Genomic DNA, 20,003 nt, shown 5'->3' on the forward strand with positions numbered 1-20,003 from the left:
AAGGAAGAAAGAGTCTACATAAATAATTTGATTGTACAGTTTAAGAAATTGGGAAATCAATAAAAGGAGCTGAAAGCAAGCAGGAGGAAGAAAATAACAAAAGTTAGAGCAGAAATTAATGAACTGGTAACCCAAAAATTTATCCAAAAGATCAGTGAAAGCAAACATTTGTATTTTGAAAAATAAACAAGCTTGGTAAACCTTGACTCAAGACTCAACAAAAAAGAGAAAACCATAATAACCCATAGCAGAAATTAAAGTAGGATGTCACAACAGGCACTACAGAAATTCAAAATATAATAAGCAGTTACTCTGAAATGTTTTATGCCAGAAAATGAGAAAACTAGATGAAATGGATAAATGCTTGGACTCCTATAATCTTTCAAAGTTGAACCACAATAATTTGATATACCTGAACATAGCTATTTCTATTGAGAAAATTGAAATGATAACCAAAAGTCTTTCCAATAAAACAAAAGCCTAGGTCCAGACAGATTCACTATTGAATTATTTCAAATCTTTAAAGAGGACCTAATAGTTGGAAATGATCACGCTGACAAGAATTGAGTTTTGAAAGGAGGTATGATACAACTTCACTAATAATATTGCAAAACACAATGCCTAAAGGAAAAATTGAGAGGGAGACAGAGACAGAGAGACAGAGAGAGAGAGGAGGAAGATGAGGAGGAGGAGGAGGAGGAGGGGAAGGAGGAAGAGGAAGAGGGGAGGAGAAAGAAGAAGTGGAGGGGGAAGAAGGGGAGGGGGAGGACGATGAGGGGGAGGGGGAGAAGGGGGAGGGGAAGGAGTGGTGGGGGAGGGGAAGGAGGGGTATGTGAGAAAAGAGGGGGAGGAGGAGAAAAATGTCTGCCATGGAGACAGGTGAGGGGAATGCAGTGGGAGGCTGGAGGGAAACCGAAGACATTGGTGGCAGGAAATATGCACTGGTGAAAGGATGTGTGTTGGACATTGTATGACTGACTCAATCATACTTTGCAACTGGATAAGAGTGATTAAATTTAAAAAAATTAGAAAAAAAGATTGGAGAGAGAGTACAGTAGGTAAAGTGCTTCCTCTGGTAAGGTGGCTGACCTGGGTTTGATTCCCTGGCATCCCATATGGTCCCCAGAGTACTGCCAGGAATTATTCCTGAGTGCAGATCCAGAAATAACCTCTGAGCATTGCCAGATATGGCTAAATATTTTTATTATTTTAGAAACACTACCATCGGGGCCGGACGGTGGCGCTAGAAGTAAAGTGCCTGCCTTGCCTGCACTAGCCATGGATGGACCGCGGTTCGATGCCCCGGTGTCCCATATGGTCCCCCAAGCCAGGAGCGACTTCTGGGCACATAGACAGGAGTAACCCCTGAGCGTCACCGGGTGTGGCCCAAAAACCAAAAAAAAAAAAAAAAAAAAAAAAAAGAAACACTACCATCTTGAAATATTTCAATATTTGAGCTTTAAGAGCAGGTGAAAAGAAGAGGCAAAATATTCTGTACTCTATTTTAATTTTGTTTTACTTTCAAGTAATATTTTAATAGACTATAACTAGCTATATTTTAGTAATGCTTGTTATTGGAGGTTTTGAGGAAGCCTAACAAGTTGCAACATTTCTTCTTGCCTCTTGATAAACTATAAAATAAGACTAGAAATAAAATAAGATAAATATTACCCACATTACTACTAAAATATGAAGTTATAATTGTGAGCTAAGAGGAAAAAAAGATGAAGAATGATCAGCAAAAGCTAGAAATACTATGAATATGTATAGTTAAGTTGTAGAAAGTAACTTTTATAAGCAGCAACTTATGTGATGCAAACACATTTTGAATTTTTTTTAGAAAATACATTATTTACATCTACTTATATTGCTTTCTATACACAGTTCCATGAATCTTTAACTTTGAAAAATATATATTGGGGCCGGAGAGATAGCATGGAGGTAAGGCATTTGCTTTGCATGCAGGTCTGTGGTTTGAATCCCGGCATCTCATATGGCCCCCCGAGCCTGCCAGGAGTGATTTCTGATATAATTCAACTGAGTTAAATTTATTTTATTTATATAAAAAATGATATCCACACCTAGTCACTGAAGCTATAATGTCTATGTTAAAATATTACTTAATTACCCACCATCTTTTTCATCATTGTCTGTGACTTCATTATAGTAATTTGTTGAAGTACAAGTCTCATTTTTTCTTCGCAGCATAATAAAATTGTTCAAAGGGTCCAAACTATTCTCACAATTTTGAGCAATCTTAAAAGACACTTTTTCAAGTTTTGCAGTGGAATGTGACTCAGTGTATGGCATTGTGTAGTTAAGTTTTTCATATTCTTGATTTTCTTCATTTTCAATTGTTTTATAATCTACCTCCATATCATTTTTTGCTTTCTCTTCTTTTGTTGCTGTCTTAATAGCAATATCATCATCAGAAAAACATAGGTCTGGTACTTCTTTTACCAAAGATGGACTTTTTTGTGGAAGTGATAAATGATCATTTGTAGATTTCTCATTAGTAAGTATAATAGATGAAGAGCAACCTTTATGTTCTTGCCATGCTGAAAATATAATAGAAGTATTAAGATGACTTCTATGACTAAATGAGTATTCTACTGAATATTAAGGTAACTTTTAGTTGTCGTTTTTTAATATAATTTGATCCTTAAGTATACCTTGCTAACTTCAGAGATCCTCAAACTTATTTGGCCTACTGCCCCTTTTCAGAAAAAAAAATCCTTAGATCCATCCTTTAAGTTAACAGAGTGATTCTTAGTTGCACCAAGACAAGTATTATCCCCATTCTACCCCTTCTAGTTCCAGTGCCCTTGAGGTTTGGAGTATGTACTATAATCTATTTTTAAAAACACTTGTTTACTGCTTCGAAAAATCTACTTTTAGTCTGAATAAAATATAATTTTTTAAATAATAAAAAGTAGTACCATAATTTCCTCCTTCAGAAGCTAGTTTACTAGGTAAAGAAATAATTTCACAAAAGTTCTATTGTTAAAAGCTGCAAAATATGTCATAGCCTTTGGAGTAACAGTTATTCTAGGGTCATAACCTTATGTCTGAAGCAAATTATAGACTAGAAGAAAAACTTGCAATACATATACTTTTAAAAAGTACTAAAACACAGGGCCGGGAAGGTGGCGCTAGAGGTAAGGTGTCTGCCTTGCAAGCGCTAGTGTAGGATGGACCACGGTTCGATCCCCCGGCGTCCCATATGGTTCCCCCAAGCCAGGGGTGATTTCTGAGCGCATAGCCAGGAGTACCCCTGAGCGTCAAACGAGTGTGGCCCAAAAAACCAAAAAAAAAAAAAAGTACTAAAACAACATACACATCAGTATATAAAAACCATGGCAATATTTCAAAAAAGTTTTGGCAGATATTTAAATGTGTATGTATAATAGAATATAATTTATATATACATGCTACAATGTGGATAAATATTTTTGGAAACTGGAAAATGAGCTCCCATATGATCTAGCTAAACCATTCCCAGCGATATACCCTTAGAACACTAAAACACAATACAAAAAAGACTTCTGCACACCCATATTCATTGCAATGCTATTTACAATAGCCAGACTCTGGAAACAACCCAGATGCTCAACAACAGATGAGTGGCTAAAGAAACTGTGGTACAAATGTACAAATGAATACTATTCAGTCATCAGAAAAATGAAATCATGAAATTTTCCTGTACATGGATGGACATGAAAACTATTATGCTGAGTGAAGTAAGTCAGAGGAAAAGAGAATAGTCTCACTCATCTGTGGGATTTTAAAAAAATAAAAGACAGTATGTTAATAATACCCAAAGACAATAGAGATGAGGAGTGGAAAACTGGCACATGACATGAAGCTTACCACAAAGAGTGGTGAGTGTAGTTAGAGAAATAAGTACACTAACAGCTAGCATGACAATGGTAGTGAGTGAGAGAAATAGAATGCCTGTTTTGAATACAGGCAGGGGCTGGGGGAGGAAAAATATGGGGGCCATTGGTGGTGTGAAGGTTGCATTGATGAAGGGGAATGTTCTTTTCTATAACTGAAACCCAACTACAGACTTGTTTGTAATCATGGTGTTTAAATAAATATATAATTTTTAAAAATGGTAAATAAAAGGAGACAGTCATGAAAGATGAAAACCACTAATGGGGTGGGAGTGACAGCACAGTGGTAGGGCATTTGCCTTGCATGTGGATGACTTTGACAAACCCAGATTCTATCCCTGGCATCCATATGGTCATCTAACCTGCCAGGAGTGATTTCTGAGTGCAGAGCCAGAAATAAATCCTAAGCACCACTGGATATGCCCCCCCCAAAAGTTAAAAAATAAAAGGAAAATCACATAATGAATGATTCCACTTACATGAAACATCCATAACAGACAAATATATAAAGACTAGATTCCACAGCTGGAAAAACATATAAAGTGATTGATCTTGAGTACTCATTTCTTTTGAGGAATGATAAAAATATTTAGAACTTGATTGTGGTGATAAATAAACTCTATGTATATACTAAAAACTATTTAGTGATTTCCTTTAAATCTATACCTCGAAGGTAAATGAGTTACATAATAGAGAGAGTTCAGTATATAGGATGCTTACCTGGTACACAGTCTACCTGGATTTGATCCCTGGCATCACATATGGTACCCCGAACACCACCAGGAGTTAAACCTGAGAGTAGAGCCAGGAGTAAATACTGACACAGTCAGGTGTGGCCCAACCAATGCCATACCCTCTTCCCAACCCAAAAAGGAAGATATGCACATGGTCAAGAAATATGTAAAAAGAGGACCCAGAAAGATAGTACAGAAGGTAGGACATTTGATTAGCATGTGTCTGTCCCAAGTTCAATCCCCAGTATCTCTATGCTCCCCTCAAGCTCTACCAGGAGTGATTCCTGAGTGCAGAGCTAAGAATAATCTCCTGAACATGCCTCTTCCCCCCAAAAAAAACTGAAAAAAAAAGTTGTAAAGATATGATATTTATCATTATCCATCAGGAAAATACAAATTGAAGCCATGAAATAGCACAATTTACACACATTAGAATGGCTAAATTGACTATCAGTATTGACAATTAGCAAGGATATAGTGACTAAACAACATTGCTGCAACTGTACAAAGATGCAACATGTAAAAAACAGTTTGATAGTACATTATAAAATTAAACAGTTCCAGTAAGTTCCAGTAATTTGATTCTTAGATATTCACTCAAGTAAAATGGTAACATATATCCATGAAAAAGACTTGAATAGGAACATTTATAACAGTTTTATTCATAATTATTAAGAAAAAGATAAGATAAAAGGCAGACTTGACTGTGGTACACCCATGCAATAAAATTTACTTAATAATAAAAATAAACATACGGTACTCTATTTATATGCAATGTCATAAGTGGATCTCAAAAATGTCATGCTGAGTAGATGCCAGATACCTTAAAGTTTATGCTGTATGATTCCTTAAAGTCTAGGATAAACCAAATGTAACAGAAAATAGACCAGTGTTTATCTGGAATCAAGGATTAGAAATTTATAGAGCAGAGAGATAAATAAAGGAAAATATAGAAAGCAAGTGAACACAAATAAACTTTTTGGCTCTAGAAGTCATCTACATATTTCTGTGCATGTGTGGCAAAAGAGATCTAATACAGGGCTTTACACAAGCAAGGAAAGCATTCTACCACTTAGTCACGTACCTGGTCTGAAACAGCTATGCCTTAATTATGATGGCAGATCTTGGCTATACATCTTTTTCAAAATGCATCAGATGGTACAGTTAAAACAGTTAATTTTATTTTAGGTAAAGTATACTTCATAAGGCTTTTTTGAGAAAAATGAAATGATTATTGGGCTAACTAGATAAAGTAAAATCTATGGCCAATGCTTAAATCATAATCTTTAAAAATCACATTCTAATGTAGCAAGGGTCAATATTAAATGCTAGAAATTAGTTATATTTTTCCTTTTTGAAAGCTGACATTTCTACTTTCTCATGTTAAAAGTGTTTAGACAAGGAGCCGGTGAGGTGGCGCGAGAGGTAAGGTGTCTGCCTTGCAAGCGCTAGCCAAGGATCAGGACCATAGTTCAATCCCCCAGCGTCCCATATGGTCCCCCCAAGCCAGGGGCAATTTCTGAGCGCTTAGCCAGGAGTAACCCCTGAGCATCAAACGGGTGTGGCCCGAAAAACCAAAAAAAAAAAAAAAAGTGTTCAGACAAGTGACATTTAGTATTACATTCCTTCTAACTGAAGTTCTTTTCCAGGGAAATGTATCTCCATTTTAGTATCAGAAGGTAGATTCTCATGACACAAATATATATTCGGATGTTCCAAAGTTTTAGTCACTATCAGATTTAGTCTGGTTTGTTTCCACCTCTCTGTGTTTGTAGGACTAACCACAAGACTTTTTTCTTTGTGAGAAAATGCCTTTTTCAAATTGATAGCTGAATCCTGGTTGATGGGCTCTTTAGTTTGTGGCACTTAAAAACATATCAAGTTCCAAATCAAATAGTCAGAAATAAAACATACAACAAAAAAAGGTGAATAACAATGAAAATAATTATTCTGGAAATTGCTTGTGAAAGATTTTCATGCATTGGAAGGAAAAGTAAAACTTGAATTATTGAGTGTTTTGTCTTTAAGATGCTGATATTTATAAAGTCTAAATGATTATAGCACAGAAGCCACATAAAAGTTTATTTAAATATACAGAATTACCAAGAAATCAAATTATTCTAAATTTAGTGGATGAAACAACTACCTTGACATTGCTAATTATTAATTATTAAGCTAATACATCTTATGATTCTCATCTGGTTTCATGAATTTTTAAAATAAGTACTCTCAATGGTACTCAGGCTCCATAATGCTTAGGTGCTACTGTGATAAATCCACACTTAGTGGTGATACTTAGATAGTGATATGGTTTGGAGACCAAACCCAGCATTGCATGTGCCAGAAGGGACTATTTAAGCACATTCCAAGACTTCTATCTAATTATTAAGCTTTTTTTTAAATTATTAAACTTTTAATCTAAGTAAGGAACAAATCATTCTGTATGGCCAAACTGAAGTAGAGCAACCATTTAATGTTATTATTTGCCTTATAATAAACAAAAAATTAGGATTATAAATTTTGAAATTCTAATTTTCAGTATGCTTATTTACTTATTCAGTAAGAATAAGTAAAATTGAAAATACATTTCTACTGTCTTACCTTTTCCTATATATATTTATATCTAGCATTCAAAATCAGTCTTTACCTGTAAGCAAAAAAGATATCAAAGAACTTCTGCAGCTTTGTAATTGCCACACCTTCAAGTATTTGTTAATCGATTCTTCAGCAGTAAGAAAACTATTGAAAAAAAAGTTTATTTAATGTGTTAAAATTATTGAGTCTTTGCATAACAAAATTTTCAAGTAAAGTATTTTCATGTTCTAAAGTGAAAACTTATCTATTTGACACATTTAAACTGAAATAGAGTATTTTACGAACTGTGCTAGCAACAACCCCACAAGTTGTTCCAAATAAGAAATCAATCTAGAGTCCAGAGACATAGTTAAAAGTGTATGTGTATATGGAAGGTCAATGTTGGATGCCTGGTACCACAAAATTTCCTGAGCGAAGGGTGGGGGGAAACCATGTAATGGGTAGTAAGTATCCCCTGCAAGGGGGAACAAGTGAAATTTCGGTTCTTATCATAAAAAATAGTAGCATCAATATAGAGCTTGATAAAATTATTCTCTAAAAATTTCTAAACAAAAATTTTCAGGTCTTTCTAAGAATCTGAACTATGGAAAAGTTCTGCATATCTTCTCAGGAAGTGACAGTTTTAAAATTTTAGTGGAATTGTTTATGTGTTTTAAGGTGGTAGGGGAGAAAGACGCTGTGATTCACACTTAGTGGCAATAGATGCAAGTGCCATTGAGAGAGGCCAATGGCAATGCCTGGCATGCAACCAACCAGGGTTCAATCCCGGCACCCTATGTGGTCCACCTGAGCCTGTCAGGAGTAATTTCTTAACTCAGAGCCAGGAGTAACCCCTGAGCACTGCCAGGTGTGGCCTGAAAACAAGAAACAACAAAAAAACCCACTAACAAAACAAACAAAAAACTCACCAAATATATACATACATTGATATAATTCACCCAATACTTAGAATACTATAAACATTGTTCTACTTTGTTTTTTCAAACTAGCTTCTTGGACACAGGTGCAGTAACACAGCGGGTAGGGCACTTGCCTTGCATGTGTCCTGCTCAGATTCAATCCGTGGCATTCTATATGCTCCCCAAGCCTGCCAGGAGTGATTTCTGAGTGTAGAGCCAGGAGTACTGAGCTCTGCTGGCTATGAACTAAAAACCAAAAACCAACCAACAAACCAACCAACCAGCAAAAAACCCACAAAAATACTAGTTTCTTGGAAATTGTCTTTATAGAGCATGATGTGATTAAAGTCTTCTTACTCTGAATTGCAATTTGAGTTCAAGATAAAATCTTTTTTTGTTTTAGGGCCATATTCAGAAATGCTGGTGGTCGTGCTCAGAGGACCATGTAGGATGTGAGGTATTGAGCTCAGATTAGCCACATGTAAGGCAAGCTCCTTATCCATTTTATTATCTTTATGGTCCCTCAATATATAATCATTACTCACATTTCACCAACAGGAGAAAATGAAAATGTCTGAAGTCGTGAACATAACGATTTCCCTGAAGAATGTTGATTTTTTAAGTTCAAGGGAATTAATGACATTTCTAACTCTGCAAGAATACATAAACATTTTTATCATATTATTGCATAAATATTGAATAGTATAATTACAAAAGTAACAAAATGAAAGCAATTTTGTAAGTAATTTGTAAGCAATTTTTTGTAAGCAATTACTATATTTGATAGTTACCACAAAAATTTCATAAATATCTGAAGTTATTTGAAATATGAAAAAAGTCTTAAAATTTCCACACATACAAGGAATTATACATGTGTCACAAGTCTTATATTTTACTAGTGAAAAAACTTTTGGGGGGGAACAGCCGGTGACGCTCAGAGGTTACTCCTGGCTATGTGCTCAGAAATCACTCCTGGCTTGAGGGACCACATGAGACGCCAGGGATCAAACCAAGGTCTGTTCTGGGTCAACTGTGTGCAAGGCAAATGCCCTACCACTGCTCTACTACTCTGGTTCCACTTGTGAAAAAATTTTAATAAATAATAGAATAAAAACTAAAGCATATAGAGTTTACTACTATCTGAGGTGAATTTAAGAGATTCATGTCTAATAATGTTTTAAATTCTGACAGGTTATTATTAATTAACGAGATAATACTATTTATCTCTGTAGTAAATATTGATAATGCCAAACAAATTGTATTTGTATGTATGAAGCAAAATGGTTTTTATTGAAACTTATTTATAAAGATATAAGATGTAAGAGGAAAGAAACAGAGAAGAATATGTTTAAGAGAGAACATGGGCTTCTCCAGAGTGGAAAGAAACATAGAGACAAGCAAGAGATACATGTTGAAGGGAGAATACAAGATAAAGAGTAAGCCATCAAACAAATAGTACTAATGGAAGTTTAACTTTTTATCTCCATAGGGATGGAGAATTGGTGCCCTATAATGAGTTATATTCCCCCCCCAATGAGTTATATTTTTATAGGGTATACTTGAAAATATATAATTTACTTATTCATAAGTAGTCAACATGTTCCTATCACTTTTACTAATGAATGACCTAATTTCCAAATGACTAATGTGATCCAATTTAAATGTAACTAAACAGTAGTTCCACCAATATGTTTGTTTGTTTGTTTGTTTTGGGGACACACCCAGTTATGCTCAAGGGTTACTCCTGGCTCTGCACTCAGGAATTACCCTTGGCAGTACTTGGGGGACGATAGGGATGCTAGAGATTGACCTCAGGTTTGCTGTGTGCAAGGCAAGTGCCCTACCACTGCACTATGCTCTAACTTCTTTCCACTAATATACTTAGGACACACATTATATTGAAACAAAAGGTGATTCCGAGATTCCAAATTTCTTAGAATAATATTAACAATAATAATGAATAGTTTGGAGGAGGTTAAAGTTCTAATTTACAAAAGTATAACAAAGGTCAGCAAGGTTGCTAATATTATCATAAAACCAAACATTTATTTACTGAGATATATTATCAAATTCATATTTTAATGCAAATGCTATCCTCTAATCCTCTTCCTCAATTTTAATGAATCTTCTCTATACATAATTGGGTTTGGGTATTAGAATAATTAGTTAATTTGAGTAACAAATAGAAAGGAACTATATAAAAGCAAAAATAATAGATTACAATGATGAAATTTTAAAGAAGTTATCTTATAAGACTTGATATTGGGGCCAGAGAGCTGGTGCTAGAGGTAAGGTGTCTGCCTTGCAAGTGCTAGCCAAGGAAGGACCATGTTCGATCCCCCCGCGTCCTATATGGTCCCCCCAAGCCAGGGGCAATTTCTGAGCACTTAGCCAGGAGTAACCCCTGAGCATAAAATGGGTGTGGCTGAAAAAAACAAAAATAAAAAGACTTGATATTAAATGTAATAATCTTTTACATCATATATATATATATATATATATATATAACCCAGATAAGCTTGATAATTTATTAAAATAATTTACCTGGTTCACTGTTCTTTGGTTCAGTCTGGCTTTGAGTGGCTAAAATCTCTATGGAGCTGCATTTTATATCTTCATTTTCAATGTTTTGCTTTGTAGTAAGATCTGAAAAAAAAAAGAAGAAGAAAGTCTACTTTCAGCAGTAGGGCCTTCATGATAGAATCATTTTGAATTTTGTTCATTAGGAACAATAAATTATTTTGCAAAATCAAAATTTAAAGATAAAAATTGTCTCAAGACTTTGTATATAAATTTATTAATCTTTAAACCCATATATAGAAAACCTTAATACATTTGATTATTTATTAAAAATTTTTACCTGGTTCATTGTTCGTTGGTTCACTTTGAGTTTGAGTAGCTAAAATCTCTATGGAGCTGCATGTTGTATCTTCATTTTCAATGTTTTGCTTGGTAATAAGATCTGAAAAGAAAAATAAGGAAGTCTACTTTCCAGCAAAAGGACTTCTATATTAGGGTTATCTGTATTTTGTTTACTAAAAATAACTTATATTGCAATATTAAAAATTTTAATATGAAGGGCCCGGAGAGATAGCACAGTGGTGTTTGCCTTGCAAGCAGCCGATCCAGGACCAAAGGTGGTTGGTTCAAATCCCGGTGTCCCATATGGTCCCCCGTGCCTGCCAGGAGCTATTTCTGAGCAGACAGCCAGGAGTAACCCCTGAGCACTGCCGGGTGTGGCCCAAAAACCAAAAAAAAAAAAAAAAAAAAAAAAATTTTAAGATGAAAATGATCTCAGATGACTTTGTAACATAAATGCATTTATTAGTCTTTAATTTTACTATAGGTAACCTTAATAAGCTTGATGATTTATTAAAAAATTTTACCTGGTTCACTGTTCTTTGGTTCACTTTGACTTTGAGTGGTCAAAATCTCTATGGAGCTACATTTTATATCTTCATTTTCAATGTTTTGCTTGATAGTAAGATCTGAAAAGAAAAAGAAAAATGCCTACTTTCAGCAGAAGGGCCTTCATAATATAATCATTCTGAATTTTGCTCATTAGTAACAATAAATTATATTGTAAAATCAAAATTTAAAGATAAAAATCGTCTAATAAGACTGTACATTAATGTGTTAATCTTTAACCTATAGAAAACCTTAATAAGTTTAATGATTTATTTAAAAAATTTACCTAGTTCACTGTTCTTTAGTTCATTCTGGCTTTGAGTGGCCAAAATCTCTATGGAGCTGCATTTTATATCTTCATTTTCAATGAGTTTCTTGATAGTAAAATCTGAAAAGAAAAAGAAAAAAGTCAGGGCCCAGAGAGATAGCATGAAGGTAAGGCATTTGCCTTTCATGCAGAAGGTCATCAGTTCAAATCCCGGTGTCCCATATGGTCACCCCGTGCCTGCCAGGAGCAATTTCTGAGCAAGGAGCCAGGAATAACCCCTGGGCACTGCCGGGTGTGACCCAAAAAAAACACACACACACAAAAAAAAGAAAAATGCCTACTTTCAGCAGAAGGGCCTTCATAATATAATCATTCTGAATTTTGTTCATTAGTAACAATAAATTATATTGTAAAATCAAAATTTAAAGATAAAAATCGTCTAATAAGACTGTACATTAATGTGTTAATCTTTAACCTATAGAAAACCTTAATAAGTTTAATGATTTATTAAAAAAATTTACCTAGTTCACTGTTCTTTAGTTCATTCTGGCTTTGAGTGGCCAAAATCTCTATGGAGCTGCATTTTATATCTTCATTTTCAATGTTTTGCTTAGTAGCAAGATCTGAAAAGAAAAATAAGGAAATCTACTTTCAAGCAAAAGGACTTCTATATTAGGGTCATCTGAATTTTGTTCATTAAAAATAACTTATATTGCAATATTAAAAATAAAATTTTTTAAAGATGTAAATGATCTCAAATAACTTTGTAACATAAATGTATTAGTTGTTAATTTTACATATCAATAACCTTAATAAGCTTGATGATTTAATAAAGAAGTTTTACCTGGTTCACTGTTCTTTGGTTCACTCTGGCTTTGAGTGGCCAAAATCTTTATGGAGCTGCATTTTATATCTTCATTTTCAATGTTTTGCTTGGTAGTAAGATCTGAAAAAAAAAATAAGAAAGTCTACTATATTAAGGTCATCTGACTTTTGTTCATTAAAAATAATAACTTATGGGCCCGGAGAGATAGCATGGAAGTTAGGCGTTTGCCTTGCATGCAGAAGATTGGTAGTTCGAATCCTGGCATCCTATATGGCCCCCTGAGCCTGCCAGGAACGATTTCTGAGCATAGAGCCAGGAGTAACACCTGAGTGCTGCCGAGTGTGACCCAAAACCCGATAATAATAATAATAATAATAATAATAATAATAATAATAATAATAATATAACTTATATTGCAATATTAAAATTTTAAAGATGAAAATTGTCTCAGATGACTTTGTAACATAAATGTATTAGTCTTTAATTTTTACTATAGGTAACCTTAATAAACTTGATTATAAAAAAAAATTTACCTGGTTCACTGTTCTTTGGTTCATTCTGGCTTTGAGTGGCCAAAATCTCTATGGAGCTGTATTTTATATCTTCATTTTCAATGTTTTGCTTGGTAGTAAGATCTGAAAAGAAAAATAAAGGGGCCCAGAGAGATAGCACAGCGGCGTTTGCCTTGCAAGCAGCAGATCTAGGACCAAAGGTGGTTGGTTCAAGTCCCGGTGTCCCATATGGTTCCCCATGCCTGCCAGGAGCTATTTCTGAGCAGACAGCCAGGAGTAACCCCTGAGCAACGCCGGGTGTGGCCCAAAAAAAAAAACCCAAAAAACAAAAAACAAAAAAAAAAGAAAAGAAAAATAAGGAAGACTACTTTCAAGCAAAAGGGCTTCTATATTAAGGCCATCTCAATTTTGTTCATTAAAAATGATAACTTATGGGGCCGGGCGGTGGCGCTGGAGGTAAGGTGCCTGCCTTACCTGCGCTAGCCTAGGAGACGGACTGCGGTTCGATCCCCCGGCGTCCCATATGGTCCCCCAAGCCAGGAGCGACTTCTGAGCGCATAGCCAGGAGTAACCCCTGCGCATTACCGGGTGTGGCCCAAAAACCAAAAAAAAAAAAAAAAAATGATAACTTACATTGCAATATTAAAAGTTTAAAGATGAAAATGATCTCAGATGAGTTAGTAACATAAGTGTATTAGTCTTTAATTTTACTATAGATACCCTTAATAAGCTTGATGATTTATTAACATTTTTTACCTGGTTCACTGTTATTTAGTTCACTTTGAGTTTGAGTAGCTAAAATCTCTATGGAGCTGCATTTTATATCTTCATTTTCAATGTTTTGCTTGGTAGTAAGATCTAAAGAAAAAAAAGAATATGTCCTGCTCTAATCCCCTCCACCAAGCGTGAACAGGGGCCTTCTTTCCAGTCTTCCTTCAGCCTCCTTCTGGGTTCCAGTGCTATTCTGAAAATCCCTCTCCTTTCTATCAGCCCTTCTTTTCCCAAACTAAAGTCATTTTGATTTATATCATAGAGCTACTGGCAGATTGAATCTACACTTCTTTCTCTCAGAAAATATACAGCTCATATTTAGCTGAACAAATCAATAAACCATATGCTGTATTTTTTATCATATTTAGACAATCTTGCTATTTTAGAAAAATAACATCTAAAGACAATACACCTCAAGCTACATTTCTTTCTTTTTTTTTTTTTGGTTTTTGGGCCACACCCGTTTGACGCTCAGGGGTTACTCCTGGCTAAGCGCTCAGAAATCGCCCCCTGGCTTGGGGGGACCATATGGGACGCCGGGGGATCGAACCGCAGTCCTTCCTTGGCTAGCGCTTGCAAGGCAGACACCTTACCTCCAGCGCCACCTACCCGGCCCCTCAAGCTACATTTCATACAAACAATTCAACAGATCACTTTCTTAAAACATCCTGATACTACAGCAGTCCAACCACTAAATGCAAAGATCAGTGGGGAAACTAAAGATAACATCTATCGTGGGGAATATGGAGACAAATCCTGGCAAATCTCCAAGTCTATCCAAATGCCTGAACTTTATAGATGAGGACCTTAGATCATCACTTAATGGCTTAGCAAGGAGTCACTGACCTGCGAAATTAAGAAATCTATAAATGACCAATTCAACCAACTCAAAGAAAAACTCTTTCAGAAGATGAGAAAATTCACAGAAATGGAACTGACAAAACTAAAAAACATGTTAGCAAGCCATAATAGTATTACAGAGATGGAAAATCTTATAGACGAACTTGAAGACAAATTACAAAACAGCAGTGATAAAGAAGTCAAAAAAGAAAGGAAAGAGAAAATCCTGGAAGAAAATGTAAGGTACTTAATGAACAAAGACAAGAGAAATAATCTCTTAAATATAGGAATACCAGAAGAGGAAGAAAATGGGAAAGGGGAAGAACAAGTTGTGAGGGAGATAAGAGCAGAGAACTTCCCCACCCTTGGGAAAGAGGTTTCTCTACAATTCCAAAAGGCAAAAAGAGTGCCAAACAAGGGCCCGGAGAGATAGCACAGCGGTGTTTGCCTTGCAAGCAGCCGATCCAGGACCAAAGGTGGTTGGTTCGAATCCCGGTGTCCCATATGGTCCCCCGTGCCTGCCAGGAGCTATTTCTGAGCAGACAGCCAGGAGTAACTCCTGAGCACCGCCGGGTGTGGCCCAAAAACCAAAAAAAAAAAAAAAAAAAAGAGTGCCAAACAAAATAGACCATAACAGAACACCACCAAGACATTTAGTAATCCAAATGGCAAAAACAAAGAGAGAGATGAACTCTTTAAAGCAGTAAGGGAGAAGAAAAACCTCAAATATAAAGGAAAAAACATAAGAATCAAACCATATCTTCCTTTTGAAACAATCCAGACAAGAAAAGTGTGGGATGACATATTCAAACTACTAAATGAAAGAAACTTTCAACCTAGAGTCTACCACCCAGCAAAACTCCCCTTTATATTGGTGGGAGGATTAAAAACATTTTCAGACAACAAAACAAAACTTGCAAATATTTGCGCTAACCAAACTGACCCTAAATGAACTATTCAAAGAGCAATTACACAAACCAAACCCCCAATTATAACAACAACAACCCTACACAATATAATGTCACAACAACCCTTTCTGTCAATAGTTTCCTTAAATGTCAATAGACTAAACTCTCCCATCAAAAACGAATACAGCTGTTTAGATTGAGCCGGTGTCCAATCAACTGCTTTTTATAGAATGCCTATAATAATGTTCTAATGCTTTTATCCACAGAAATGGGTACAGAATGTGTTTGGAAGCCAAGGATTCCCACTGCAGTGCTCGCTATAAGAAGTTTTTTTTTTTTTTGTAGTTGATGTTTTTTGGGTCACACCCTTTGGTGCTCAGGAGTTGCTCCTGCTCTGTGCTCAAAAATCACTCCTGGTAGACTTGGGCGACCATATGGGATTCCAGGATTCGAACCAGGCTCCATCCCAGGTCGGCCACATGCAAGGCAAACACCTTGCCACTGTGTTATCTCTCCGCCTCCCTCGCTATAAGAAGTTTTAATGTCTTAATTTTACTATGTTTATAACTCCTTGATCTTTTTGTCCACAGTGATACTTGGAGATATAGGTTGGTTGCCATAGTTCCACATTGCAATGCTATACTATATTAAACTCAGAAATCATTGCTCATTAAGATAATGTTTTGACAAAAATTCTAATCTATTAATTTTCTATTGATTATGCCTGCTAATATAATCTAATGTTTATATCCACAGATAACAATGAAATATGCAACTGCATGTCAAAAACTCCTGCTACAGAGCTCATTCATTGAGTATGCTATTGTAATTTGATTTCAATTTCAGGTAGTTTACCATTATGCCATAATGCTCATGATTTTAGTTTGCCTTTAGGAGAGGAATCTGGATGTTCAAGACCCTATAGATGATTCTTCATGTTGCAAACTCTTCTTACAGAACTCATTACCATATCACTTAATTTTCTAGACTTGAAAATTATGATTGTTTTTAAGATTTCTCTATACATAATCTAACCCTGAAGTTTCTTCAGTAAAGATTACCCTCACCAATGATAATTGGCCTGGAAAATGGAAACCTTTACATCTGACTTGCCAGCTTTATATTTTTTAAGCATTCTTACTCATTTCATCTGGGTCACCTTTTCCTCTGTACCCCATGGACAGATTCCCAGTGTCTGTCTATGTGTGTGCATGAGTGTATGTGTTGGCCACCTCAATGTCTGTCTAATGTTTGCCTGTAATATACAAAATGTCCATCTATGTTGTATATTGTACTTCACCCTGTTATATATTTCATCCCTCCCTCCCCATCTATGCTTACCACCTTACAAACTCTTTTCTAGACCTTCACTCTCTCATCCATGATCCGTTATTTCCCCCCATTTAACCTTTTTTACATTTAGTTCTTAACTCCTCAGGAAGCAGAACATTTCCCCACCCCAGCCAGCTACCAACCAGCTCAAAAATGAAAAGAAAGATTCCAAGCCTGCTTTGCCTCAGCCCGAGAAAAAGCTGCCACTGTCACTGCTGCTGATATGCTCTCAGTGGCCCCTTCGCCCCCACCTCCCTTTTCTTTAGACTGTTGCTTACTACCCGATTCCTTTTCTGATAAGCCCCCAGCTTGAGGACTGCTGGGAGTCATTTTTCAGACTTCACAAGATCATATCACAAACTGAAGCTGTGTTCTGGATTTTATCCCTTCCCCCACACTATTTCAAAAGATTTAAAGGGGACATGTATATCTTCTTCAAATATTTCTTTAAATGTATTTCTTTAGTAGGTATAACTTTTATTGTCTATCTTATTATGTAGTCACAGTTTCCCCCATTAAGAAAACAACCCCATTCACATTAGTGCCACACAAACTCAAATATCTTGGAGTCAACTTGACCAAAGAAATGAAGCACCTATTCAAAGAAAACTATAAAACCCTGCTCCAAGTAATAAGAGAGGATACACGGAAATGAAAACACATACCCTGATCATTATTGGCAGGATTAACATCATTAAAATGGCAATACTCCCCAAAGCATTGTACAGATTTAATACAATCCCTCTAAAGATACCCATGACATTCTTCAAAGAAGTGGATCAAACACTTTTAAAATTCATTTGGAACAATAAGCACCCTCTCTACCAGGGGTCCTCAAACTTTTTAAACGGGGGCCAGTTCACTGTCCCTCAGACCATTGGAGGGTCTGACTATAGTAAGAACAAAACTTATGAACGAATTCTTATGCACACTGCATATATCTTATTTTGCAATGAAGAAACAAAACAGATAAAAATACAATATGTGGCCCGAGGGCCATAGTTTGAGGACCACTGCAATAGCTAAAAAAATCATTGGGAAAAGTAATATGGGAGACATTACTTTGCCCAACTTTAAACTGTATTACAAAGCAATCGTTATCAAAACAGCATGGTATTGGAATAAAGACAGCTCCTCAGATCAGTGGAATAGGCTTGAGTACTCAGAGAATGTTCCTCAGACATACAACCACCTAGTTTTTGATAAAGGAGCAATAAATTCTAAATGAAGCAAGGAAAACCTCTTCAACAAGTGGTGTTGGCACTTGCAGAAACTGGCTAGCCACTTGCAGAAAATGGAACTTAGACCCCCAGCTAACATCATGTACAAAGGTAAAATCCTTTTTTAGTAGGAAATTCTAGTAGATAAATTTCTCTAGTGTTCCAACTTAGAATCAGGTTATTGGGATTGTTTAGCTTGTTATTTTTACCCCCATATGCACCAGTAGTACCATATGGCATTGTTCTTTTTTGCATAGGCACACTAAAATGGAAATATTATATGTGCAAACAATTTCTTATTTAATAGAGATAAGAACACATAAATTTTCTATTGCAGTGGAACCTTATACCCTGAATACTTGTCATAGTAACTTGGCTTAGGCTTCAGAACATCAGACACTGGGACTCTTGCTATGTGCTCTGGCACATGGCAGACATTGTGAACTCTGTCTTCTCTGCTGTGCTGTGTCCTGGACTTTGAACCTCCTAACCCAGATCATTTCCCGAGGGCACTTCTTTAGAGGTGAGCTGTCCCAGCCCACAAAGGGTTTAGTCAGAGGGCTTCGCAGCCACGAGCATCTTCTAGTCAATGAACCCCACCATAACACGTAGGGAAAAAAACCATACTACAAGCATGACAATGGGGAAACAACGCAGGCCAACACCATTCATAGAGAATGAAGATGGCAGCTCTGATGAACAGAAAAGTGCCAACCACTTAAGTTAGCCTCTCAGATAAGGAGTTTAAAGAAAAAATATGGAGAATGTCCATAGAACTCACGTATAGATCAAACTGAATGGACCACAAATAAGAATCAAAAGGATATAAAGATAGAAATCAGAAAACTCAAAACTAAAAATAACAGGTCTGAAAAATTCAGTAGACAAAATGAAAACCTAAATGGAAAGCCTCTCCAATGAGTAACAGCAGCTGAGGATAGAATCAGTGAGCTGGAAGATGAGATGCATAACAACTCCATACAACAGAAGAGATTGGAAAAGAGCCTTAAAGTAAATAATCAGACAATGGAAAAAATAGTCAAAGAATGTGAACAGATAAAAATAGAAGGGCCATTCACCCCTGAACATTGGGTCCCATCTATGGAACCAGAATGGTTTTCTACACCAGCACCTGGCATCGACTTGCTTCAGAGTGGGTTCATATGATATCCTGATGACTCGGTAATAGCAATAACCTGCTTTCAGGAAAGGGTTCTCTGCTTTGTCACCTAATAGTGAGATAAAATCAGAAGACACTCTGTGTTACCCTGACTTTGATCTGTACAAAAACAAGGATCTCTAACTACAGAAACCAGTCTGCAACAACTGTGATTGTGAAGAAATTTTACTGGGACCACAGAGAAAGACTTTATGGTTAGACAACTTAGTATGCCCAGAGCCTATAGTTGTATGATGCATCATGGGTAAGCTCTCCCTGCGTTTAGGCCAAAGATTTTTCCTTTCTGTTTCCCCATATTTTACTATGCCTATGCAAAACAAAACAAAACAAAACAAAAACCCTGCCATGTACACTCTTTTTATTTATTATTTATTGTGTTTTAATCTTTTATCTTTCAAATTGGGGCTCCCACTTTTTTTATCTAGAACCTTGGGACACTGGTTACTTTATTTACCACATATTCCCACATTTTTCTATAAAACTACAAAAAAAAGGGCCCGGAGAGTTAGCACAGCGGCATTTGCCTTGCAAGCAGCCGATCCAGGACCAAAGGTGGTTGGTTCAAATCCCGGTGTCCCATATGGTCCCCCGTGCCTGCCAGGAGCTATTTCTGA

The 20,003-nt window shown here is 36.1% G+C and overlaps 1 protein-coding gene across 1 annotated transcript in view; it reads right to left on the reverse strand.

Moving 5' to 3' along the window:
- Window positions 1-20,003, reverse strand: part of SHOC1 (shortage in chiasmata 1) — a 114,796-nt gene that overhangs the window by 66,786 nt on the left and 28,007 nt on the right. Inside the window, exons 10-23 of the mRNA XM_049774727.1 lie at window positions 19,342-19,438; window positions 17,173-17,305; window positions 13,895-13,982; window positions 13,160-13,261; window positions 12,645-12,746; window positions 12,322-12,423; window positions 11,819-11,920; window positions 11,511-11,612; window positions 10,985-11,086; window positions 8,670-8,775; window positions 7,278-7,369; window positions 6,252-6,495; window positions 2,940-2,968; window positions 2,133-2,558 (exon numbers count right to left, since the gene is read on the reverse strand). Of these exons, the coding sequence (XP_049630684.1) occupies window positions 2,133-2,558; window positions 2,940-2,968; window positions 6,252-6,495; window positions 7,278-7,369; window positions 8,670-8,775; window positions 10,985-11,086; window positions 11,511-11,612; window positions 11,819-11,920; window positions 12,322-12,423; window positions 12,645-12,746; window positions 13,160-13,261; window positions 13,895-13,982; window positions 17,173-17,305; window positions 19,342-19,438 (1,827 nt within the window). The remainder of the gene's footprint in view (window positions 1-2,132; window positions 2,559-2,939; window positions 2,969-6,251; window positions 6,496-7,277; window positions 7,370-8,669; window positions 8,776-10,984; window positions 11,087-11,510; window positions 11,613-11,818; window positions 11,921-12,321; window positions 12,424-12,644; window positions 12,747-13,159; window positions 13,262-13,894; window positions 13,983-17,172; window positions 17,306-19,341; window positions 19,439-20,003) is intronic.

Source organism: Suncus etruscus, chromosome 1, assembly GCF_024139225.1.
Source record: "Suncus etruscus isolate mSunEtr1 chromosome 1, mSunEtr1.pri.cur, whole genome shotgun sequence".
NCBI lineage: Eukaryota > Metazoa > Chordata > Mammalia > Eulipotyphla > Soricidae > Suncus > Suncus etruscus.